The 23,891-nt window shown below is 56.2% G+C and overlaps 6 protein-coding genes across 6 annotated transcripts; 4 read left to right on the top strand and 2 right to left on the bottom strand.

Annotated features, from left to right (window-relative positions):
- Window positions 1-6: 6 nt before the first annotated feature.
- Window positions 7-3,353, top strand: CWH41 (mannosyl-oligosaccharide glucosidase; the record flags this gene model as incomplete). Its single annotated transcript, XM_076676132.1, has 15 exons — window positions 7-229; window positions 294-443; window positions 516-560; window positions 619-707; window positions 775-847; window positions 903-1,019; window positions 1,079-1,282; window positions 1,344-1,801; window positions 1,878-2,418; window positions 2,486-2,542; window positions 2,608-2,855; window positions 2,940-3,029; window positions 3,097-3,161; window positions 3,223-3,260; window positions 3,331-3,353. 15 exons carry the CDS (start codon window positions 7-9, stop codon window positions 3,351-3,353), a joined length of 2,421 nt encoding a protein of 806 aa, XP_076536670.1.
- Window positions 3,354-3,852: 499 nt separating this feature from the next.
- Window positions 3,853-4,556, top strand: JCM15063_005028 (40S ribosomal protein S27; the record flags this gene model as incomplete). The annotated part of the gene is made up of 4 exons (XM_076676131.1): window positions 3,853-3,855; window positions 4,126-4,202; window positions 4,307-4,455; window positions 4,531-4,556. The coding sequence occupies 4 exons, from the start codon at window positions 3,853-3,855 to the stop codon at window positions 4,554-4,556; spliced, it is 255 nt and encodes an 84-aa protein (XP_076536669.1).
- A 2,226-nt stretch (window positions 4,557-6,782) lies between these two features.
- Window positions 6,783-10,825, top strand: GCV2 (glycine decarboxylase subunit P; the record flags this gene model as incomplete). The annotated part of the gene is made up of 13 exons (XM_076676130.1): window positions 6,783-7,268; window positions 7,328-7,399; window positions 7,478-7,804; window positions 7,868-8,227; window positions 8,295-8,908; window positions 8,981-9,110; window positions 9,177-9,356; window positions 9,426-9,760; window positions 9,821-9,952; window positions 10,026-10,293; window positions 10,369-10,409; window positions 10,471-10,602; window positions 10,675-10,825. The coding sequence occupies 13 exons, from the start codon at window positions 6,783-6,785 to the stop codon at window positions 10,823-10,825; spliced, it is 3,228 nt and encodes a 1,075-aa protein (XP_076536668.1).
- A 1,361-nt stretch (window positions 10,826-12,186) lies between these two features.
- On the top strand, window positions 12,187-13,785 carry JCM15063_005026 (Gti1/Pac2 family protein; the record flags this gene model as incomplete). The annotated part of the gene is made up of 5 exons (XM_076676129.1): window positions 12,187-12,214; window positions 12,321-12,388; window positions 12,477-12,514; window positions 12,574-12,665; window positions 12,728-13,785. The coding sequence occupies 5 exons, from the start codon at window positions 12,187-12,189 to the stop codon at window positions 13,783-13,785; spliced, it is 1,284 nt and encodes a 427-aa protein (XP_076536667.1).
- A 583-nt stretch (window positions 13,786-14,368) lies between these two features.
- Window positions 14,369-17,198, bottom strand: DUG1 (metallodipeptidase; the record flags this gene model as incomplete). The annotated part of the gene is made up of 18 exons (XM_076676128.1): window positions 14,369-14,458; window positions 14,536-14,557; window positions 14,647-14,653; window positions 14,716-14,766; window positions 14,828-14,839; window positions 14,915-14,995; window positions 15,060-15,138; window positions 15,215-15,288; window positions 15,369-15,443; window positions 15,527-15,838; window positions 15,905-16,030; window positions 16,105-16,201; window positions 16,279-16,374; window positions 16,437-16,457; window positions 16,541-16,655; window positions 16,736-16,795; window positions 16,876-16,977; window positions 17,098-17,198. 18 exons carry the CDS (start codon window positions 17,196-17,198, stop codon window positions 14,369-14,371), a joined length of 1,521 nt encoding a protein of 506 aa, XP_076536666.1.
- Window positions 17,199-17,322: 124 nt separating this feature from the next.
- JCM15063_005024 (uncharacterized protein) lies at window positions 17,323-23,324 on the bottom strand (the record flags this gene model as incomplete). The annotated part of the gene is made up of 12 exons (XM_076676127.1): window positions 17,323-17,364; window positions 17,435-17,661; window positions 17,732-17,878; window positions 17,948-18,013; window positions 18,083-19,047; window positions 19,120-19,257; window positions 19,322-19,421; window positions 19,498-19,789; window positions 19,857-20,710; window positions 20,773-20,905; window positions 20,994-21,484; window positions 21,557-23,324. The coding sequence occupies 12 exons, from the start codon at window positions 23,322-23,324 to the stop codon at window positions 17,323-17,325; spliced, it is 5,223 nt and encodes a 1,740-aa protein (XP_076536665.1).
- Between the last annotated feature and the right edge of the window lie 567 nt (window positions 23,325-23,891).

The raw sequence follows: 23,891 nt of genomic DNA, 5'->3' as shown, positions 1-23,891 counted from the left end.
TTCGCCATGCGTGTCGGTTCGATAGCAGCAGGGCTAGTCGCGCTCGCAGCGTCGGCTCATGCGCAAGTCGACCTGAGCAACGCAGAACCGCTGCTGCAATCTGCGAACGACTCGCTGCTGTGGGGGACCTATCGTCCGAACCTCTACTTTGGACTGCGGCCGAGGCTGCCTTCGAGCTTGCTGACCGGAATGATGTGGTTCGGCGCGCAAGACTACCACGGACTTTCGAGTACGTGTCGCTGCCTTCGCTGCGCGGCACTAGGCGCCTGACTGCTCCTTTTCTCCGCACACAGAGGCGCGACATGCCTGCGACCAAGGCGACGGACTCGTGTACACCTTCACTGAGCACGACGGCCGCACTGCAAGCAAGGAGGTAATCAAGGACGACCTCAACAACGTCGAATTGACTGCTTCGTTTCTCAAAATACCCGGCGCGTCCTCAGGTGCGTACCTATACACGCGTGTACCGCTGTCAAGGCGTGACTAATATTACTGATGAGCCTGTGTCGGGACAGCTGGTGGCTGGGCAGTTCGGATAGAGGGCAAACCGCTTCGTCCAGGTGAATTGCCAAGTTGCTATCGAGCTGGTCCGCTCCAGCTGACTCTTGAACATTGTAGATGCCATGTCTAGAATTTCTCTCATCAATTACTTCGGCAACGATGGCGCATTGAGCTCGATCGAGCTCGACAACCCCGAAGACGAACAGGCGAGCTCACATTTGATTGTCTCGCAAAGTGACGAAGAATGCAAACTGATTCGCTCCCGCCGAACAGGGCATCGAGGGAGACGTCAAGCTTCGAGGCAGTACCCAGGGTCTCGGAGACTACACGATTCGGATCGTGAACCGTGAGCTCGAGACCGAAACCTCCATTATGGTACCGCCGTTGACAAGCTCGCGCAGACGAGGGTAACAGCCCAGTGACAGAGGGTCCTCTAGCGGGCGACTTTCCAGGTCACCTCGAGCGGACACACTACCTTGGCGCGCCGACAGGGTCGGACCAAGTCTGGCAGGCGAAAAGTGGGTCACCCGCATGACCTCAAATGTGACATTCGACGTTGACTGGCTCTTCTGCGCAGACATCTTCCTGAACGCTATCGGTATGCGGTCGCGTGAGATCCTTCCTTCGTACGGAGACAAGTTGCTCGATCCTGCGGTGCTCCTCACACTGCCCAATGAGGCGCGATATGGCGCGAATCTGTACGGGTTCCAGAAAGTCTACGAAGGCACATGGACTCTGGACATCTTCTTCGAGCCAAGCGGAAGTCAGACGGGCTTGGACGGTGGGTTTAGCTTTGGTTTCTCGCGTCTGAGTTTGAGACTGATTCAAGATAGCTCGCATAGGTTCTTCGCTGTCGACTGCGCTCGCAGCGGCGTCAGATGCGTTCGAGTCCCGCTTTGCAGCAGCTTTCCCTGCGATATCCTCCTTTACGACGTCACAACAAGCCTTTGCGAGAGACATTCTCGCTAACCTCATTGGCGGAATCGGCTATTTCCATGGCAACTCGATCCTCGATGGCACGTTCTCCCACGAATGGGACGACGAGGACTCGCGCATGTCTGACGGACAGAAACGTACCCCGCATCCCGAGATCGTCGGACCGACAGAGCTCCTCACCGCCACACCGAGTCGGAGTTTCTTCCCCCGCGGGTTCTACTGGGACGAAGGGTTCCACTTGCTCCTGATTGGTGCATGGGACAATGATCTGAGCCTCGAGATCCTCAGGAGCTGGATCAAGCTCGTCGATGAAAATGGCTGGGTTGGACGTGAACAGATCCTCGGCGACGAAGCACGGAGCAAAGTGAGCCGCTCCGCGAGCAAGACGCAATGATGCACCCGACTGCCGGCTGACACTTTTCTGACCTTGTAATGTGTAGGTGCCGCAAGAGTTCCAGACTCAATATCCCTCGTATGCCAACCCGCCAACGCTCACGATGGGACTCACTGCTTTCATCGGCCGTTTGAGACAGCGTGGAATCCAGTCGCTCTCTTCGATCTTTGCCTCGTCAGAGCAGGACCTTCTCGCTGCCGCCTCGACTCCAAGCCTCGCAAACCTCCACCTCTCGTCGCCGACACTCGCGGCTAACTACCTGACGTCTCTCTACCCGAAGCTCAAGCTCCACTACGAATGGTTCCGCTCGACTCAGAGGGGACAAATTCGAGAGTATGGTCGCCGATCGCGTTCGAGCGTTGAAGGCTACCGCTGGCGGGGTAGAACGGCGGACCACGTCTTGACGTCGGGTCTGGACGACTACCCACGCGCAACACCGCCCCATTTGGGAGAATTGCACGTCGATCTCGCGAGCTGGATGGCGTTCTTTGCGCGAACGATGAAGCAAGTCGCCGAATTCCTCGAGATGGACGAAGACGTGGAAGAGTTCGAGGACCACTACGAAGACATGGTCCACAACATCGACGGCGAGTTTCTCGCTCCTCGTGCATCTTCTTTCATGGCTACTGACACACACTATCTGCCACTGTACAGATCTGCATTGGGACGAGGAGCGCGAGTTATACTGCGATGCGAGTGTCGATTCTGAAGGTGAGCATAGATCACTTCCTTGGGCCTTTCAGTCGGAACTCACGGATTTTGCTCCTTCCCTGCAGACGAGTCGTACCTCGTCTGTCACGAAGGCTACATCTCGCTGTTCCCGTTGCTTCTTTCGCTGCTTGAACCTTCGTCGCCGCAACTCGGACCGGTTCTCGCACTGCTCCGAGACCCTGAACGTCTCTGGTCTCCCTACGGAATCAGATCCCTGTCCAAACAGCACGCTCTATTTGGCAAGGGCGAAGATTACTGGCGAGGTCCTATCTGGATCCAGATGAACTATCTTGCGTTAGGCGCCCTGTACAACGTACGTCTCGCTCGTTTGCTCTCATCCTGCTCCATCTTGCTTGATTCTCGCTGATGAGCATCTCACTTTGCATTCTCTGCTCAGAAATATGCAAAAGAAGCAGGACCGTACCAAGTCCAGGCAGGCGAGATTTACTCTCAGCTACGAGACAACGTGATTAACAACGTTTACAAGGTGAAACGAAGATCTGTCAACAGCGAAACTTGTGAACCACCAGCTGACGGTAATTGTTGTCTGACAGGAATACAAGCGAACGGGCTTTGTGTGGGAACAATACGACGCCACGACTGGAGAAGGTCGCAGGAGGTATGTCTTCCTTGCAAACTCGAGATTCTGTCGAACGGCTCGCTGACAATCTGGTCCACAGTACGCCGTTCACCGGCTGGACGAGTCTCGTGACGCTGAGTAAGTCTTCTCCCTCCGATGCCCGTCATAACCGCGATGAGGGCGCTGATGATAGAAAATGTTTCTGCAGTCATGGCTGAGCAGTATTACTAGATGGTTCTGTTGCGATAGCTAGAGCTTCCATACTGGCAGTTTGTCACGAGATCGCGCCCAACTGAATCCGAGAGCGAGAGAGCGCGACGAGAAGAGAGAGTGGGAACTTGCAGTAGTCACATGATCGCCTCACGCGTTACAGACCGCTAGGCTTGCAGAGGTGCACTACGCCAACGTCCATGATGCGGCTTGATGACGAGAGGATCGCCACGAGGAGAGGCAAATTGGCAGAAATTCACGGCACCGGTGGCGAGGGGAGGCGCCTGACTTTTGCCCTTTTTCCTCGTCCCTTTGCCAGAAGGTGAGGCCACTCTCTGCTGCCGTTCTAGAGCGCACTCGCTCCTTCCACAAGGTTCCATTGCTGACTGCTTGCTCTCCTGCCGGCCCTCTCGCTCTTTCCCTCTCGATCTCAAATCGCACTTTCGACCTTCGTCAAATTTGCTTCAACTACGCCTCACGCTCTCCCGCGCCACCCGTACCTACTCGATCTGCAGCAAACATGGTCAGTCACGCTTGTACAGGTCGTGAACGAGGCGTTGAAAGGTTCAGAGGAATGTGACGAGTCGGGGAGGTGACAATCGGGTGCACGCGAGTCAGGTCACTTGACCCCGGGAGTCGGTGGCGGAAGCAGCAGTGGGTCAGATAAGCGATCGTCAGAAGGAAGGCATACTTGAACTGGACGGCCTGTGTGCCTGGGAGTGCGCTGGTGGAGCGAACACAGGTGAATACCTTTCTCGGAGAACGCTAGTGCTGACCCGCTCGCCTGCCACAGTCGTCGCTCGCTGTCGACCTCCTTAACCCTTCGGCTGAGAAGACCGCCCAGACCCACAAGCTCAAGCGTCTGGTGCAGTAAGTCTCGTTTCCTCGGCTCGGTTCCCCCCTCTCCCTTCCGATGTCTCGCTCCTCATGCCCTTTCCCCACTTGCTCATGTTCGTTTCAACAATCCTCGTTAGGTCCCCGAACTCGTACTTCATGGACGTCAAGTGCCCCGGGTGCTTCAACATCACCACCGTCTTCTCGCACGCCCAGACCGTTGTCCTCTGCGGCTCGTGCAGCACCATCCTCTGCACCCCTACCGGTGGAAAGACCAAGCTCACTGAGGGTGAGTACCTTCTAGTCCTCGGCCGCTGTTGATTGCCCATGTTGACGATCCGCCTCGTTCGCACACCAAATCTAGGCTGCTCGTTCCGTCGCAAGCAGTAGACGTTTGAAATCCAATTTCTGAAACTGGTTTCTACGCATTGCCCCATTGTGCACGATACGATACGATGCTATTCTTCATTTGAGTCTTGAAATAATCCGTCGAAACTTGCATGGTCAGCCCGTTCTGTCACCCAGCGGTCGCCCCGCAAGTTCCGCTCGAACCCTATGTTATCTCATTGTGGTCAGGGTGTGTTGCTGTTGACATGCCTCCGTCTAGCGCGCTTGCGACGGGGATCGGCGATATAGCGCTATTGCTCCAGCTGACATGTCTTTTTTTATTATCGAGAGTGTTTGAGAGGGCGACCACCGAAGTCTTTACTAGGTCCTTCAGACCGCTGATATCGGATGACAAAGTACAAGCCCCGTGATGTAACCATGCAGTTCTTGTCGCGGCTGACAACTCCGTGACTGCTTCCCTTCTTTTTCCCATTCTTCGACAGCGTATGGCGCGCTTGGTTAGATAACGTGTTTTATATATGTTATAATTTTTCCTCTGCGCATCAAGGCGTTTTAGCTCAGTTGGGAGTAGCGTACGCCTGAAGTTGTCAGGCATCATCTAGCGTAAGGTCCCCGGTTCAAGCCCGGGAAACGCCATACCTTTTTGCGCGGCACCAAGCTTTTTGGCGTCATCAAGGCGTCGCACCGCGCTCAAGTACGATCACTCGCTCGGGTGGTCTTCCCACTGGCCGTCTTCGCGACATCGCTGCGCGCAGGATGCTGGCCGTCCTTTGTTGTCCTGCTTACTCGGGCCCGGCCCTTCTTTCTTCCAAATAACATCTTTCCGGTTGAAAGCGTTCCTCTTTCATAGCACTCTCCTCAAGTGAATCTCTCCATCTAGATCTCTCTCTGTTTCTTTCTCTCCGAGTTCTTTTTACCTTGCATTGCGCTTTCGGCCGTTTGATCCTCTTCGTGTCGATTGTATCTGCAGCACGGTCTGACGCTTTCGTTCGTTCAGGCGGTTCGAATCCGAACCCCTCAGACCTCTGCAGGGAGAGTCCACGGGCAGCGCGAGCCCGTGCAATCCCAAAAGTCTCGAGCCGGCGTATCAAGCGAGTTCAAAAAGGTGAGAGTTTCCGGCTTGCCCATGCTTGCACGACTCTTCAAGCATCCCCAGCAAAATAAAGTCAACCCGCGCATGTCGTTGACCTCGTTGCACCGAGCGAAGAATTAGACGGATCCGGGTAGCGACGGTTGTGCGAGGCCTGTTGCCCGCGCAATGGAGCTTCGACTGCCGGCACGAGCTCACCCCGAATGCGAATCACCCGTAGTAGACCGGGTCGGAGAACAGAAGAGCGCTCTGGCCGCATCTTGTCAAGCTTGGTTTTGATACTGTAGCTCTGACGTGCGCCAAAGATGCCGTTCATTGTCCAGCGTTCAAACCCGCTCAGCTTAACGACGACCGACAAGGAAAACCCTCGGGGTATTTACCTGTCCATCTTGGACGCCTATTGCAGACTCAAGACTCAAGCAACGGCAGGGCAAGGCTTGACGCTCAGCTGGCCTCAATCGATTCATTCTATCTCGAGGCGTGGGCCTACGCTTTTTAGTGCGAGTTGCTCATTGCGCCCCACGGCGATCAAGGTGCTGAGCAAATAAAAACAAAAGAGAAGACCCATTGCCAGGCGGCAAAAGGTAATGGCGTTTCCCGGGCTTGAACCGGGGACCTTACGCTAGATGATGCCTGACAACTTCAGGCGTACGCTACTCCCAACTGAGCTAAAACGCCTTTGATGTCGAGCATTCCAAATAGTACAAATATATATCACACAAATACCAGTCAGCCGGCATTCCAAATAGTACAAATATATATCACACAGATACCAGTCAGCCGACACACTTTTTTCGCTGACCCAGCTCCGTTGTGTCAGTGCTTCTACAATGGTCTGATGCGAGACAGACGATCCAAATAGGGCTCACATATAAAGAATACGAAGCGCACAAAGCGCTCGTATATGGTCACGTGCATCGCACGCGTATCGAAAGGCGCCCGTCGCAAGTTTGTGCTCTTTCTCCTCTCGCGGAACATCCTTGACACTCAGATCCGGACGAACTAGGTTGTCGGGAGCCCGTCTTCAGAGCGGAGACGCTTGACTCTTCCAGGTATCTAATGGCAAGTTTGGCCTGGCGTCTAAAGGCAATCCGTCTCGAGGAAAAAGTTGGGCACGAGGACACGGGCTGCTGCCCCTTGGCTCCTCTCTATATCACACCCTGTCTGCATCCTTGACCATGCTTCGTCGCCCGCTTCTTCAGCGAGCGATTTGTGGCCAGCACCGCCTTCGCGTTTCCCCGGCTTCCTCGCCTATCCTTATCTCCCGCGTGACGACAAGCCCTAAACTTGCTTGCGACCCCGCTGGCATTTCTTTCAGCTTTCCCAGCGGTGTCCGAACTCTTGCGACCGGCCTATCGCAGACGAGCCAGCATGTCCCGACCACTTCGCTGTTCGCTCCGCTCGACACTTTCACCCGCCGGCATGTCGGCCCGCAACCTGCCAGCGTCCAAAAGATGCTCGAGTACCTAGGCTACTCTTCCATGGATGCGTTCCTGAAGGACTGCGTCCCCGAAGAAATCCGGCTCGACGAGAACGCCATCCGAGACGAGGGCGCTGGAGGTATCTGGGCGCTGAGCGAAGGGGAACTCCTCCGAAGAGCCAAGGAGCTCGGTGCGAAGAACCGGGTCACCAGGAGCTTCATCGGTCTCGGTTACCATCAAGCAGTGAGTGAGCATCCCACAGAACGGGGATCGCCTCTTCTGAAACTCTGCTATTTCGCTAGGTCCTCCCGCAAGTCATCTTGCGCAACATGCTCGAAAACCATGGCTGGTTCAGCCAATACTCGCCCTATCAGGCAAGTCAGATCTCAGCCGATATGCACGAGCCTGGGCCAAAACTAACGTCGCGGACCATGCAATCGCCGTGGTCGCAGGCTGAGATCTCGCAAGGACGCCTAGAATCGCTGATCAACTTCCAGACTCTCACGACGTCTCTGACTGGCCTTGACATTGCCAACGCTTCCCTTCTCGATGAAGGCACAGCCGCCGCCGAAGGCATGATCATGGCATTCGGACATCTGCGCGAGAAGCGCAAGACGTTCTTCGTCGATCGAAGTGTGCTGCCGCAGACCGTTGCAGTTGTCAAAACTCGCGCTGCGCCATTCGGAATCAACGTCGTTGTTGGTAACGTCAAAAAGCTGTTGTCCGAGGAGAGTGGCGACCCTGCGCAACACAAGGATTTGATCGGTGTACTCCTGCAGGTGCGTCCCCTCCAAGCATACACGAGTTGTGACCATGCGTTGACCGATGCATCGTGCAAACAGTACCCGGATGTTCGCGGCGAAGTCGCCGACTGGGAGGCTGTCGCAGCTCGCACACACAAGCTCGGAGGTCTCGTATCGTGCGCGACGGACTTCCTCGCGCTCACGATGCTCAAGCCTCCTGGTGAATGGGGCGCCGATATCGCGTTCGGTAACGCCGCTCGCTTCGGAGTGCCGCTCGGCTACGGAGGACCCCATGCAGCCTTCTTCGCTTGCTCAGATGCGCTCAAGCGGCGTATGCCAGGTCGCCTGATCGGCTTGAGCAAAGACAAGGAAGGAAAACCTGCCTACCGCCTTGCGCTTCAAACGCGAGAGCAGCACATCCGCCGCGACAAAGCGACCTCGAACATTTGCACCGCTCAAGTGAGTTTCATCGCAACCCACGTCCTCAATCGTGACACCGAGCTCACCTGCCGCTCTCGAGCATTAGGCCTTGCTTGCAAACACCTCGGCCATGTACGCCGTCTATCACGGACCTGAAGGTCTGCGTCAAATCGCTGAGAAGGTGCATGGTCTCGCTCGAACCGTCAAAGCGGCAGTCGAAAAGCTCGGTCACAAGGTCGTCAACGAAACATTCTTCGACAACCTCACAATCCGCCTCTCCGGCACGGCTGCCAGTCTCGTTCACGAGACCGCCGTTTCCGCGGGAATCAACCTTCGCCGTGTGGACGATCACCATGTGGCAGTCTCGTTTGACGAGTCACACTCTCTCGAGGACATCGTCGACCTGCTCAACGTCTTCGTTTCCAACCAGACCGGCCCTCGTCGAGTTACGCAGGTTCAGCCTTACACGACCGAATCCCTTGTTGCGTTTGCTGAAGGCCTCGACGTGCCAGCTCCTCGAGCAACCCGATCATCTTTGGGCGACTTGAGCAGCGGAGAAGGAATTCCGGCCATCGACAGTCCCGCCATCCCTTCGAACCTCGCTCGAACCTCGCCTTTCCTGACACAGCCCGTGTGGAACTCGCATCACTCGGAAACCGACATCATCCGATACATGCACTATCTGCAAGACAAGGATCTCTCGCTCGTTCATGCGCCCATGTTCGTGCAGTCTCGAGCTTGCCTAATCTCCCTCTTGGTCTTTTGCTGACACGAGCTGCTTAACTTGCACAGCCCTCTCGGCAGCTGCACGATGAAGCTCAACTCGACCACATCTATGACTCCGTTCACGTGGGACGAGTTCTCCAGGATGCACCCTTTCGCGCCCGTGGACCAGGCTCTCGGCTACAAGGAAATGATGGATGTAAGTGCTAGGCCTCGGCACCCACCTTTGCGTGGCCAAGCTGATAGGGTTACGCGCGCCGTCCAGGAACTCGCCCAAGATCTCAGCCTGCTCACTGGGCTGCCGGGCTGTTCGTTGCAGCCCAACTCGGGCGCTCAGGGAGAATATGCCGGACTTTCCGTGATTCGAGCGTACCATCTCGCGCGGGGTGACAGTCACCGCAATATCTGCCTCGTGCCGGCCTCTGCGCACGGTACGAACCCTGCGGTGAGCCCGATGTTTCGTTTTCGATCTTTCGCAACGCTCGACTTATTCTTTGCGTTCCTGCGGTGTTAGTCTGCGATCATGGCAGGTATGAAGGTCGTGCCAGTCAAGGTGCTTGCCACTGGCTACCTCGATATGGAGGATCTGAAGGCCAAGGCGACCAAGCATGCGAATGATCTCGCGGCCTTCATGGTCACCTACCCCTCCACGTTCGGAGTCTTTGAGAGCGGCGTCGAAGACGCGTGCGAGATCATCCACTCGAACGGTGGACAGGTCTACCTCGATGGCGCCAACTTCAACGCAATGGTCGGCCTGACTTCCCCAGGCAAAGTCGGCGCCGATGTGTGCCACCTGAACCTTCACAAAACGTTTGCAATTCCCCATGGTGGAGGAGGTCCCGGAATGGGGTAGGTGATCAATCCGGTTTCAGCTTTCCCAAGACGAGTCGCTGACACATCCGGATACAGTCCAATCTGTGTCGCGGAGCACTTGATCCCGTATCTTCCCGGACACCCCGTCGTCCCTACCGGAGGTCAGAATGCGATCGGACCCATCTCTGCCTCGCCCTACGGCAGCGCCAGCATTCTGTCGATTTCCTGGTGAGCGAAGTCGCGCCATTTGAGCTGTCCTGATGTTGTGCGCACCAACTCACCTATACTATTCGACCTGCAGGGCCTACATCAAGATGCTCGGAGCTTCCGGACTCAAGTTCGCGACCAAAGTTGCCCTTCTCAATGCGAACTACGCGATGGCCCGCCTGCAGGATCACTACCGGGTCAAGTTTGTCAACGACAAAGGCAGATGCGCTCACGAATTCATCATCGATCTCGCCGAATTCGAGGAGAGTGCGGGACTCAAGGTCATGGACATCGCCAAACGATTGCAAGACTACGGTGTTCACCCCCCGACGTGCAGCTGGCCCCTGTCGACTGCAATGCTCGTAAGTCGCAACGCTTTGTCGTTTCTGTTCAACGTGTACGCTGACAAGCGGTTTCTCTGTCTTCTCGTCCTTCAGATCGAGCCCACCGAGTCCGAAGGCTTGCGGGATGTAGACCGGTACATACGCTCGATGCGCTGTCTTAAGATTAACTTGCTGACGCTCTCGTCCTTGCTCCAGGTTCTGCGATGCCATGATCAAGATCCGCCATGAGATTGACGAGATCGCGCAAGGCAAGCAACCTCGCGACAACAACCTAATCGTCAACGCTCCTCACGCTCAACAGGTGGTCGTGGCTGACAACTGGGATCGGTGAGGAAACGCCTTCTTTGCTGCCCGGGTTTAATGGGAAGCACAGCTGACCCACATCACCGGCTCGAACAGACCCTACACCCGCGAGCAGGCAGCTTACCCGGACTCCCGCTTGCGCCGCGCGAAGTTCTGGCCAGCGACGTCCCGAGTTGACGACGCGTACGGCGACAAGAACCTATTCTGCGAATGTGGCAGTGTCGACGAGTATGCGACTGCCTCGTGAACTGAGCTTCATAGCTTGCGTTCCTTATACCCATTACCTTCTCTGATTCCTCAACTCGCGTCCCCGTGTTCTTGTACCGATTCAACATCGCATGGCTTCCCTATACTTTGGCTTGTTACAATATAACATTTCCGTCCGTCACTTCGTCGATTGGCAGCCCACAGCGCTCTGTTACAACGCGCCAGCTGTCGTTTTGAGAAGCGTCGATCTCACTCGACGATCTTAATGCAAGAAGATTGCACCGTGTTCACCGCGCGCGCGCACTTGGTCTCCGATGGCCTCATCGCCGTGTCTGTGTGCAGCTCAAGACTTGCGCCTGCCAAGAAACCATGTCACACAGTACTGTACACCGTGCCTCGCTTGATATTTACTGACGTTGCGCAATCTTGCGCCGGAGATTCGAAGAATTTCGACATTTCTATGATACATACAGTAGAATCATTTTTCGCCGAGCTCGCAGCCCCTGCGTCATTGGAGAGGGGCCGCTTGGACCCGTATGTATGTACAATACTGTAGTCCAGAATTGGACATAGTCCAGAATTGTAGTCCGCACGTTGGAAGCTTCGGTTCAAGTTCGGCTCAATGACCGGTGAATAGGGGAAATTAGGTGAGAACAATTTTTATCCGTCGCGTGCTGCGGCGAGTGGCCCTCGAGGCTCGAAGGTGAAATGCTGAAAAGGCGCAGGCCTATTTTCATTAAAAAGGTACGTCGATCGAGTGCTTCCATAGGCAGCCCAAAGAGGCAAGGCCCAGACGATAGTGCGCACAGCACACTGTACGGACTCTCTCGGTGAGGGGGTGGAAACGACCGTCTACCGAAACTACTGGCACTCTGAGCGTCAAGCTGAGGACAACTCCGGCTGCTAGAACGGCTTCACGCATCAGTCTTTGGCGCTGGGTGCTTGCCTGGCTAACGGAAGCGAGGCAGCGCTTTGTGCGCGCCATTATGTTAAAGTCGCAAGCGCAGATCGACGCTTCGATATGGGCGCGGTCCCGTACGAGTGAGGCTTCCATGGCCGAATTCCCGCGACGGAGACTGCTGGAAAACGCGGGTGGAGGCACGGAAGAAAAACTCAAAGTGCGGGGTGGTCAAATAGCTTCCCTTGAACTTGCCAGCCAAACTGTGCGAGCGTCCGACCCGCTGCCAGGCCTCGCTCATCGGGGACAGCCACTGCGCTCGACTCGAGCCCGCTCGAGAGCAACCGCCAGTGTGATCCGTTGCGCGCCCGCTCGACCTGCGCAGTTGTGCTCGCCGAAGACAATTGACCGTGATCCCGCTTCACCGGTAGACGCCAACCCGTCGGTCAGGAAAAGGTCGAGTTCACTCTGCTCGCTCGCGGCCGGGAGAACTGCGGGTCATGATGGAGGGAGAGCTGCCGTCGTCTGGTCGTGCGTTCACGTTTCGCCGTACCGTGATATTCAGGGCACTCACCCGCGTGCGCCCGTTCTGCGACCAACACTGATTATCCCGCGGGTCATCGCGCTCGTCGTGCAGATAGCTACTTTGGCATCGTCAACTCGGCGCAGGAAGCGCATGCGATCCTCGAAGCGAGCAAACTCGGGGTGAGCATTCTCTCGCTCAGCTGCAGCGCGGTCTGCCCGCATGCACGGCGTCGTCTGCCTGTCCTGACTGCATTCGCTCGTCCCGCAGCTCCTGCCACGGGTGACTCGCCGCCTGACGGACGAAGAGTGCGTTCCGGCACGTACGAGGAACGAGCGCGACGCACACTGACAGCTCGCAATCACAGGCGGATCCGCTTCGTCCGGGCGGGGGCGGTGTTTGTCTGGGAAGAGGAAGAGGCAGGCATCCGGCGATGGACCGACCACATCAAGTGGAGTCGTACGTCTGTCCACTTGATAACTACGCGCAAATCCCGAGCTGACCGCCGCCGCTACCGCTAGCCTCTCGCGTCTCGGGCGCGTTCCTCACCTACTCTGAGGTGCCGCCCAAAGGCTCCGACACGCTCATCAAGCAGTCATTTTCGTCGATCGACCCGAATGGAACGAAAATGCACCTAATCGCCTACACGAACAAGACGGCCGTCTCGGACGGTGTGCTCCCAACGGCCGCGCGAGATCCCTTGATTCAAGGCATGCTCGCGCGTCGTTCGAACGCCGGTCGCGACCCTCGGTTGCAGCCGAGTCCAGATCAGTCGACCACTAGCGCTTCCGCTCAGGCGAACCCGGGCAAACGGCGGCAGTATAGAGGATCGCATCCTGCGCTTCCACCGATATTCCCAATTCTGCCTTCCAATTCGCCAGCAGTGCCTTCGCCACCACCACCACCACGATCGTCGAGTCCGTCGTTGCCTGTTCCGCCGACGTTAACGAGCACGAATCTGCCTCCTCTTTTCCTCGGCCAGCGAGAACGCCCGCAATCGACATCGCTCGACGGTGATCCACGACCCCGGTCCGCCTCATCAGCTTACGACGATCGGCCGCGCACATCGTCGTCGGAACCCCGCCCCAACTCATCCTATGCCTTTCACCACCAAAATTCACCGCTCGACTCGTTGCCGCCTGTGTCAGCTCCGCTGCACGGCGTCCCGACGTTGCCCCCGCCCGCTCTATCCAGCTTCTACTCATCGTCGATACCTCATCGCGACCTCCCTTCTTTCGCCCGTCAACCGTTCGACCACTCGGCAACCTACCCGAGCCTCCCGGGCCTCTTGCCCACAAATTTCGTCCGAACTCCACCTTCGATATCACGGTCCCTGTCCGCGGCGCCCCCACCTCCGCCTCCGCTTCCGCATCCGATCGCCTTCCCCTTCGACCCTGCGTCTCGAGAGCTGCCGCGAATGCACAAGCTGCCTCCGATCCTTCCCATGCCAGGTCGACTTTCACCTCCTCCCGGGTTCATACACAGACAGAACGACTCTGGAGAAGGTCCTGTGCCATCTCAGGCCCAGAGGGGAATCGAAGACGAACGCCAACTGCGCTTGTTGGGCCGCACGATCTGAAAACTCTCGAGCTATATCGAGAGCATCCTCGAGGTCGACTGGATCGACCTTAACCCGTTACATCGTTAGATACCCCTCGTTACGACTATAGAGAAACGTATGAATACTGCAACTCTCTTGGAGCATACAACTTCATCTACTGTAACCAAATATTGAATCGCGTACCAGGCCCAACTCTGCGGACTACTGATTCCTGAACCGTTACAGTACTTGCGATTTTTGATGAACGGTAACTAAACGGGGTTCCCGCGGAAGCTGAACTCTATGATAGGTTGGCACGTTGAAGGCAACCGAACACCCGGGCCGCCGAGATTCCTCGCATGTCGGAAGCCATCGAACGTTCCTACGGTATGCCGCAAGACGAAGGCACGCTATCCGTCCCTTTCGGGCCAGACGACGGAGATCTCGAGCGACCAGCCGGAGAAAATTAAGACTGGAGAAAGGAGAACATCGGAGAAGAACGTCTCTCGAATCTGGGTGCGCATTCCTTTTTGCCTCTCGACCGAGAAGAACATTTCTTTGCATATGAGCGCAATGGCCACGTGCGAAGAACTCAACATGTTCCCGATTGACGGCGGAGACTCTATTCTGCAGCCGTTGCGACTTCGTGCAGGTATTCTCCGAGCAATTGCGAACCTTGAATGAAGTTTGAACGATCGAGCTTCTCGTTGGTCTACACAGTGTGCAAACCGAACGGGGAGGAGACGTCAATATGTTGTCGGATACGGAGACGATTTCGCTTAGACTGACCGAGTGTGCGCCATCGTCTCCGCTGCAGCCAATCGGAACGAGGACAAAAAAGCAATCAGCATCCTTGTAGACGGGTCAACCGGCCCACTGACTCCCGAAAATTCTACGCACCGACCCACTGTTCACAATATGCGTTAGAACTTGACTCTGATATGTGCGTGTGAAAAGAGGAGGACGCACTAGGAAGCAGCATCACATTCTTGTTCAACGCCTCGGCAAACGTGAGAGTAACTGTCGAGAAAGATCCGTCAGCCATACTGCTTGTTAGCCTTATTTGTTGGATGACACGTACTCGGAATGGAGCCTGAAAGGGACGTCGCGCGAGAACCGGATTAGTTTCTCTTTTCGCTCAAATTGTTCACAGGCGCGATGAGCTCACCTCCTTCGCGCGTGTAGTCAGGGGTCTTGCCATAGACCGTTTCTGTGGCCTTGTGAGCCGCGCGGAAGTTCCAGTGGTCGACTGTACATTCAAGCTTGGTCAACGCTTGCCGAGAATGAGACAGTCGTCGAATTGGGCGGCTTACTCGACGCGATCCAGGGCTTGCCTCCGTGCAGCGCTTCAACCTTGAGCGTGTTCTTGGTGTTGAGTTTAGCAAACTCTTCCTGTAGCCGCATGTCGTAAGTCACGGGGACGCAAGCTCTTGCGATTGCAAGGCAAAGTGGAGAGAATTCTGCTTGCCTCGAGATATTTGGTGACGATGACGTTGACCTCATCGGGAGTCAAGTCTGGCACCAGGCGGATGGAGAATTTGCCTGGAGGGCAGACAACCGAGCGCGATTTGTCAGTTCCTTGGGCAAGCTGAGGCGCGGACAAATTCTGTCGTATCTCGTACCTTTGACAGCGGCAGGAATGACAGTCTTTGCGCCAGGGGTCGAGAAAGCACCCTCGATACCGTGGATGCTGAGACCTGCGAGGAGGCAGACAACCCTCGTCGGAACGTGAGCAAAGAGCTGCCGCCAAAAATGCTCATATGGCCAATGGAAGACGTACTCGGGTATCGCATGCGGCCCATCAAGCAGTCGACCTTGTTGTCGTAAATTGTAGTTTTCGCGCCGATCGCGTTTTCAAAGTCTGCCACGCTGACATTGATCGCCTCGTACAGCTTGCGCTCGTCGTCGGTGAGAGGTGCGACCTTCTCATTGATCCCCGGGATCAAGATTTTGCCCTGCGGAGTCACAAGTTTCGAGAAGAGCGCAAAGAGGTCGGTCATGGGCTCGTGCACCATGGCACCGAAGACGCCCGAGTGCAGGTCTGCACGAGGACCTGAGATGTTGACGGAGAAGTAAGCGAGACCGCGGAGACCTGCATGGCGGCAAGATCAGTCGTTGGAAAAGCTTCGCTACGTAAGGGCTGGTGATGTGAACTTGCCGTAAGTCAAGCAGGGCGATTCGGTGCCGAGCCAGTAGTTGTCCGAGATGCACACGGCGTCGACATCTTTGAAATGGTTTTGAGCTTCCTGAATGACGAGTTCCTCGAGTCCCTCGCTACCGGATTCTGTTGCTCGCAATGTAGTCAGCTTCGTGCTATTCGTTGCTCTGACGAGCGAGAGAAGCCACGGGACAACTTGCCCTCCATTCCCTCAAAGCACATGACGAGGTTGACCGGGAGCTCAGTGTTGGTTGCTTTGTGCGCTTCAATCACGTTGAGCCATCCAAGAATCGGTCCCTATTGAGACCAGGTAAGGTATGGGCGATAGATTAGCTTTGTGCCAGCGATTTGCGCTACGGTGGGATTGGGCTCGCCTTGTCATCCGAAGATCCACGACCGTAGAGACGGCCAGTCTCCTTGTCGTCGGTGAGCGTGAACGGCTCGTACTTCCAGCCATCGCTCAACAGAGCCTGTCGTTGCCGAAAGAGTCAGTCTCGAAGTATGTCAAGAGCAGGAAGCGGCAATTTCATACGGGCTGCACGTCGTAGTGACCCTAGAGTGACCAATACACGATAGGATGAGGATCAGTCTGGTGGATGCAGTTTGAGTCGGAGCGGTAGCGCGAGTGGGGCGCACGTAGATCAAGATGTTCTTCTTGTTCGGGTCCGAGCCGTACTTGCCGAGCAGGACCGGAGGCAGCTCGACTTCCTGTCCGTCAAGAGTGTGTTTGCCGAGCGGAACGGCCTTGACCCTGACCCGGACACGAGCACAGAGGCGCGTTCATGATCAGTCAACGACATTCGACCCGAGGTCATCGAGTGGTAGACTCACTCTGCGCCAAGCTGTACGAGCTGCTCCTGGAGCCACTGTCCCATCTTGTGCACATGGGGCCTACACCGGGACCAAGGGAGGGCAGTCAGGCTCGGAGGAGAGACGCGCAGATGGGCAGCTCGCCTTGGGACGGTACTCACCGGTACGAGGCGTCTCCACTGACACTGGGAATTTCGACAGCCTCCTTGAGTCGCGCAATGAGCTTGTCGGCGTTCGTGTCGATCCACGCAGCGAAGGGTTTGCTGTCAAGACCACACGTGATTCATCTCTGAACGCCAACGCTGCGGTTTTCAAGGCTGCTACGAGCAGTAGCCACCACCTGCACATTGCAGGTTATTAAGGCGCAAGATTGACCGACTCACGAGGAAGGCATGTTGTGTGAGGATCCAATGACCGCGAGTCCGAGATCAAACCGGCCGCGCGGCGCCATCAAGTCCGAACGGGATCCCTCACGCCGCAACATGTGACATCTCGGACGCGAAGCGGACTCAGTGACAGCGAATAACCACGGCAAAGCTAATTGAATGCAATGACTAGAAAAATGACAACAAATTGCGAGAATAAAACTGCCGTGAAAGCGAGATTCGCTAGGTTCGGGATGGGCTGCGCCTCAAGCTGGCGAAATAGTCCTGTACACGGTACTCGCATCAGTCTAGGGATCGATGCAGGTAGGAAATAATCAGGGACACAATCACGTACTTTGGCCGCTTCCCCAATTGCCATGAGGCGATGCAGCGATGCCGTACCGCCAATCAGCTTGCCGACATGCGCGACCGTCTCGAGCGGCAGTGCAAGCACGCGACGCACTGCCTCCTCGTCTCGCAACCGAACACCATTTGCGCGATCACCGTCTGCGCTCGTGCGTCCACGACGAGATGAGCGGGACGATGCCCGACTTGAAGTCGGAGACGGCGTCCGCGATGCAGCTGCATGAGCGGACAAACAGGACAAATTAGTCCAAAGCCTTCGTGTGAAAGGGCGTACTCGATTACGTACCAATCGAACCCGTTCCTTCCGCAGCGACACTCGCCTTAGCGACTGTAGCGGTCCCGTTCGTCGATTGCAAGGGAGGATCCTCCTGTTCGACAGATCGGCGGTCGCATGCTCTTGGAGAACCCCTAACCTTCTTGCGACGCGAGACATCTGCGAGCGAAACAGACAGGTCAGGTCCGCCGTCGATTGCAACAGCCGTGCGAGGAGAAACTGGCTAACCTCCGTGGGATATCCGAGATTCCTCGTCTTGTTCTTCCTGTGCGACATTGGTTTCCCTTGCCGAAACTGCAAAAAAGGTATCCAAGAACGGTCAGCCTCTCTGTTCTCCAGAGTGTGTCTCGAGCTTGGACTGACCAGCCAAACGCTTTCGCTTTCTCGAATTCTTCTTGACGTCGCACAAGGTTTCCTCGATCGGCGGGCTCTCGCCAGACGCTGCAGCTCCGGTCGAGCTTGCAAAGGATGCGTACGATGCTTTCGAGCGCGAACTTTGCAGCTCTTTTGGGGTCTCCTCGACGACACTCTCGGCGCGCAGGGAAGCCGAGGGCAAGGCATTCGTGGCGGTTCCGAGTGTCGTGTCGTCATTCTCGAACGATTGCTCGTCGGTCCTTGCAACGAATTGAGATTGATCAGCGACGTAATCGCGAGTCGACACCTCAAGTGTTGCTAATTCAATTGGTTCGTGCAGGGAAAGAGTCAGCCGAGAGTACGGAATATGCTGAGAAAAAGGGATCGAGCGAAATATACCGTTTTTCTCGATTGAGGAGAGCATGCGAATTGATTCATCGAGTTGCGAGTGAAACTGCGAAGTCGGCGATTCCGTGTCCAAAACCCCTTGCGCGAGTTGTCGTACGAGATGGACGCGAGAGATGAGCTCGGGCGGGTAGGTGACATCGAAGTCGAGTTGATCGTAGGTTGCGCGCCAGAACTTGCCGAACGCGAGAAGTGGTTGTAGCGAGTGTTGCAAGTGAGGTCGAGGGGCGAACGTTTCGAGTTGCGTGGCATCGTCCACGACGGCTGCCGCGTGTAGGTCGAGCGCTCGATCGAGCGAGGGCGTGAGGAGCGGCACGTATTTCGACAAGGAATCGCTCGATGGCCGGAACACGGCAAGTGAGTCGAGGACCGCTTCGTACAATTGAGGGTACGTTTGATCCGAAGCGGCCGCGAGCATGTCGCCAATATAGGTGACGACGTCTTCGCGCACAGTATCGCGTTCGAGGACTGACTGCACGGCCTTGATGCCGAGCGCGAGAATCTCCATCTGCACCGCTTCGCTCCGACTATGGCTGACTGAGATGAAGAGCGTGTACAATTGGAGATTGCTAGAAGTACAGCAGCGCGGGTCAGCGCGTTGTTACATATGGCTTCAACAACGGGGCAGAGCGCCTACTCACGTTTCGGTGTCATACGGGGCGGAACGCTCGACTTGCGCGCCAAGGAGTTCCCCGACCCTACCGAATTTCGACAGTACGTCTAAGACTTGGGCCGCGAGACTTTCGAAGACTTCAGAGTGCTGCCGGAGCGACTTAGTCCTAAAAAGCGGATATCGAATGTGTCAGCTCCTGCGTCAAAAGATAAAGCCGGTGGAAAACTGACTGGACATAGTGACGAAGCAGCTGCAGAACAGATCGGGATCTCTCCAGGTGCCTGACAAAGCTCACGTTGCTCATATCAGAAAGAGAAGCCAAGCTGCGAGCTGTATCTCCACAAGCGCGACAATGAATATCGAGTGACCCTCGCGAAAACCGAGCGAAGAAAGACATCGTGCTGACCTAGTGCAAGGATCACGTAGTTTGGCTTGGTGTGGCTGACCTCCCAGATATTCATGATCCTATATGCCGTTGCGTCGTCCGCGAGATGGGAGAGCCGATCTTGTAGCGCATCGGCTAGCTCGGACTCCTCCCGAGCAAAAGTTGCGGCCCATACAGTTTGTTTGGGACCGACATTCAGGTTTGTCATTGGGTTTCGAAGGGTGAGCTCGATGAGCCAGTCGGCAATCAGCAGGGCAGAGTCCTCGTCTGCAATCAAATCGAGTAAGCCATTCCAGACTGGCAAAGCAGTGTCCTATCGCGTCAAAGCAGGGTACCGTGAGTTGAGAGCGTCACTTTCGGATATGGCGAGACAGGCGCACCTTCATGAGGTGGAAGTCCGAGGCGAACAGGCATTCGCCAAACAGTTCGAGTACCTTGTCAAGGCGACTCAAGACCCATTCGCGGCCCCATCCAGGTGCTCTGGAGCAATCCTTGGCACGAGCAAAGATGTCCACAAGCACGCCATCGAGGTATTCGGACGTTTTGGCTGACGCTAGTTGCACGTCGAGAAGGGCAGGATTGACGATGTCTTCAAGCACGGCGAATCGGTCATCCAGAGTCCGGGCCGCAATGATCGAAGTGAACATCCTCCATCCGACGTTCGAAGTCTCGACGAAGGGGGAACCAGTCAGGTAGGGGAGGATAGGAACAATCAGTCGATTGAACACCTCGTCAAACTTGTCGAGCTGCTGCGAGGATAGAGGCTCGACCTCGGTTGACGAAGCGAGTTGACGAACTGACGAGACGCCGTGATGAACGACGACCGTCAGACCGTAGATCGAGGCAGCATAAGCCAGCGAGAGAGCCTTGGCGTGTGATTGTTTACGTTGCTTCTTGTTCGGCGAGCTTGTGCCCCCATCTCGTTTCCACACATCTTTGCGAGTGGTGAAAATGTTTGACAGGACCGAGAGAGCTTTGTTGTCGTTCCCTTTTTTGCGCAGGATCCAAGAGCTGGCCGAATCGTCGACTCCGCTGATCGATCTGAAGAACGCGAACGACAGGTTTGTCCACGATAGTGCGATCGTAGTGAGGAGATGGGTCGAGGTCTGGTGCTGACTGAGCAGGTTAACCGGCTTAATCCAAGGTCCGATCCCTTTCTCCTCCAACTTGCGGAACGAAGGCCCGAGGAGAGCAGGGAGGATCGAAAGGAGCGAGACATGGAAGAGGAGATTCGCTACAGCAGACGAGTATCAGCGATGAGCCCAAGATCCGGTCAGAATGAGAGCGTGAACGCACCTTCGTCAATGGTTTGGGTCGAGTCGCCTTTGGGTTTCGTCAGCTGGGACCACTGCTGGGTCAGAAGCAGTAAACGGGTCGTGTCGGATCTGCGGGCGATGACGCTGTCTTCCGGAACTTCACTCAGTAGAGCCTAGGGAGAGATGCGGTGACAAGCGGTCCACGTCAGCTCGCATCGGACACTGCTGTGAACGAGTCGAAATGCAAAGATGGAAACTCACGAGCATCTCCTCGCCGACGAGTTTGGCAATCTGTTCCCGCTCGCGGATCCACTCGTTCCCGTTTTCGTCTCGGTCGACCGGACTAGTCAAGCACTTGATCAAGCTGCCCGCAACGATCAAGCTTTTGCTTTTGACGCTCATACCCTTTTTCGGTCCGTCCCACAGGCCGAGCATGCTCGAGCGGAACCACATACGCCATACCCCGTTCCTGACCATTTCGTGTGCATGACTCGTCAAGAGCGCAGCAATGGCTGTGAGGCCCTCGCTGAAAGCAATCCGGTGTCGATCGACCCGCTGAGGGAGTCGCAGAATAGCCTCAAGTGCGGGTACGAGGTGAGACGGGGTGATGGGTGCGAGGACTTCTCGGGGCAGGCTTTGGTTGTGCATCACAGATGCCACGAAAGGCAGGAGATCGCGCTGGACGAGGATGTTGAGGCTCGGGGTGAGAGGCACGGTGGCGACGAGGCACAGAAGTGATGTCCACTCGGTCGCTGTAAAGCCGGTCCAGAAAACCAAGATCAGGGTCCATACCAAAGAGGCGGCCCATGAAAGATTCGACGTACCGCGGAAGATGGAATGCACCCGTGCGTCGCGAGTAATTGCAGCGATGCAGCGAAGAGCTGCTTGCGCAACTCCGAGTTCGTCACGCAACCTTCGCATCTGCTCTTCCGTCAGACTCCTCTTCCCTTTCGAGGGTGGAGAGTTGAGCGGTGAGGTGCGTATGGGCGACGATGATACAGACGAGCTCGATCTGGGCGATCGTGGAGGCAATGAGTTCTGCTGCTTGACCCAGGTCGGAAAAGAGACGATGTTGTCGATATCGCGAGCGAGGCATCGCATGAGCGTCTTGCGGAACGACTTCAGTGGCTCAAGAGTCGACTGCGGCGCTTGCAAGTCTGATGGAAGCTGAAAGATCGCACGCGTGAGGTCCACATAGGCAGCTTCGACGTCGGTCAAGCAAGTCGGAGTCTCGAACAGGTTCTGCACTTCATCGTCGCTTTCGTGCATCACTTCCTGGTCCTCCTTCGCCAAGGGAGATGATCTGGGTGTGAGACGAGGAGCGAACTCGGCAGTCGAGGTCTGGCGCGGTCGAACGTGGTCGGCCGAGACGGGACGCAAGGATGCTTTGAGCACGAGAAGTGGAGTTCGGAGCAAGACTGGATCGTCTCGCGAGACTGCAAGTGTCGCAGATTGTGCCGCTTGACTGCCTTGGACCCCAGCATTTCCACCTGCAGGTACCCTCTTTCTTCTCCGAGCCTCATCGTCATCATCGTCTTCTCCTTCTCTCTCACCTAACGCTTGTCCTGTTCCTGTATGACCAGTTGTTCCACGACCAGTCCTCGTTCGACTGGCTTGCGCATTCGAAGTCGCTTCGCCCATCTTACCATCAGTCCCCGGGCTCTTCGATTCGGTTCCATCTCGCGCACTGTCGGTGCATGGCTCGACCCACTGCATGTCGTCCCAGCCGATGATATGCTTCCTCCCTCTGCCGTTGCGTTTAGTGCCTTCCTTCTCGTTCACCGCATTCGATCGCGCTCCCTCTCCAACTACAGGCTTGAGAATGCCCTTCAACCATGAGGCGGGGGCGGGACGTGCGGCAGAGGAGGGGCGAGGTCGACTGAAGGGGTTGCAGGGCGATCGAATGGGAGACGATGACGACGACAGCGCGTGAGGTTTCAAAATGGTGGGTACGACAGGACGATGGAGAAGCAGGGCCGAGACGATATCGGATTCGGTTTCGCTGTCGGTTGCAGTCTCGGTCTCAGTCTCGTCTTCGTCGAGCTCATCTTGACGACTCGCCGCTGGCACAACCGGTCGTGGTCGGAGTCGAGGCCGAGGCTTGTTTGCGGGCTCATCGGGAAAAGCGACCGCGAGTTGGAAGTAGTCGCAACTTTTGACGGCGACATGCTCGTTCGCGTCTTCTGGCGTCGTCGGTGGACTTGAATCGAGATCGTCCTGGCCGATTTCGGATTCGGGAGAGGAAGAACCCCGATCTGTCTGGTGCAGTCCAAGGAATGGATGGTTCGAGTAGATTCCAGTTCGACGAGTTTTCTTTGGCGGTCGACCACTACAACTGTTGTCGTGTAGGGCGCGTTTGTGCTTTGGGCTCGCTTGGAGCGATGGGAGTGGTGTGGGCGAGAAGACCACCCTGCGTCCGAGGGACGGCGGACGCGCATCGATCCATGTTGGGACCGCCCTCGGCTTGCGAGAAGTCGATTGACATGTCGGTACGTTCTCTTTCGACGAAGTGGAGCGAATCATTTGGGGAGATGGCAGCAACAACGCGTGCGACGAGACGAGGTGCCGCGGCGATGGCCTCGCGGGTGGCATTTGCGATGAGCGCGAGCTAGTCATGTTGAACTACGAATGATCGTTGGCGATCTCGCTGAACCTGGAAGCGAGACTGGTGCCAGCTGTGAGCTAATAGTGATCGATACTGGCGGTATGTGTGTGATCCGGTTCTTAGTGCGGCGGTCGGCGGGCGTGTTGACAAAGAAGGCCGGAATAGACTGCAGCTAGTGTCTGTTGACAGTGTGGGCTGCGACGAAGGACACGAGAGGCTGCAGACGAAAACCGCTGCAGATCACTAGACAGAAGTCTGACGCGTGCGCGCGTCGCGTCGACGCGTCTCTCGCAATTTATTTATAAATAATTTTCAGGTTAAACCGTTACAGTACAGGTGTCTAGACCTCCCGCATCCCACTCCTGTATTCTGCGCTCACCTGTGCTCTGACGTTGTCAAGGAAGCCTAGAAGTTATCTGCCGCAAGCAAAGAGGAAATTTGTCTCTCGAAAGCGCGCACTCGCCTCCGTCGGTGCTGAGCGCTGAGCGCTGTATCGATCGAGCGGAGCGCAAATCAGGCAGGACTCCGGTTGACAAGGTACTTCAAATTTCTTC

This window comes from Sporobolomyces koalae, assembly GCF_050403365.1.
Source record: "Sporobolomyces koalae JCM15063 DNA, S_koalae_JCM15063T_v1_ctg3, whole genome shotgun sequence".
Taxonomy (NCBI): Eukaryota; Fungi; Basidiomycota; class Microbotryomycetes; order Sporidiobolales; family Sporidiobolaceae; genus Sporobolomyces; species Sporobolomyces koalae.
Note: the sequence above shows the minus strand (reverse complement) of the source record. Positions and strands in the feature narration are given on the sequence as shown.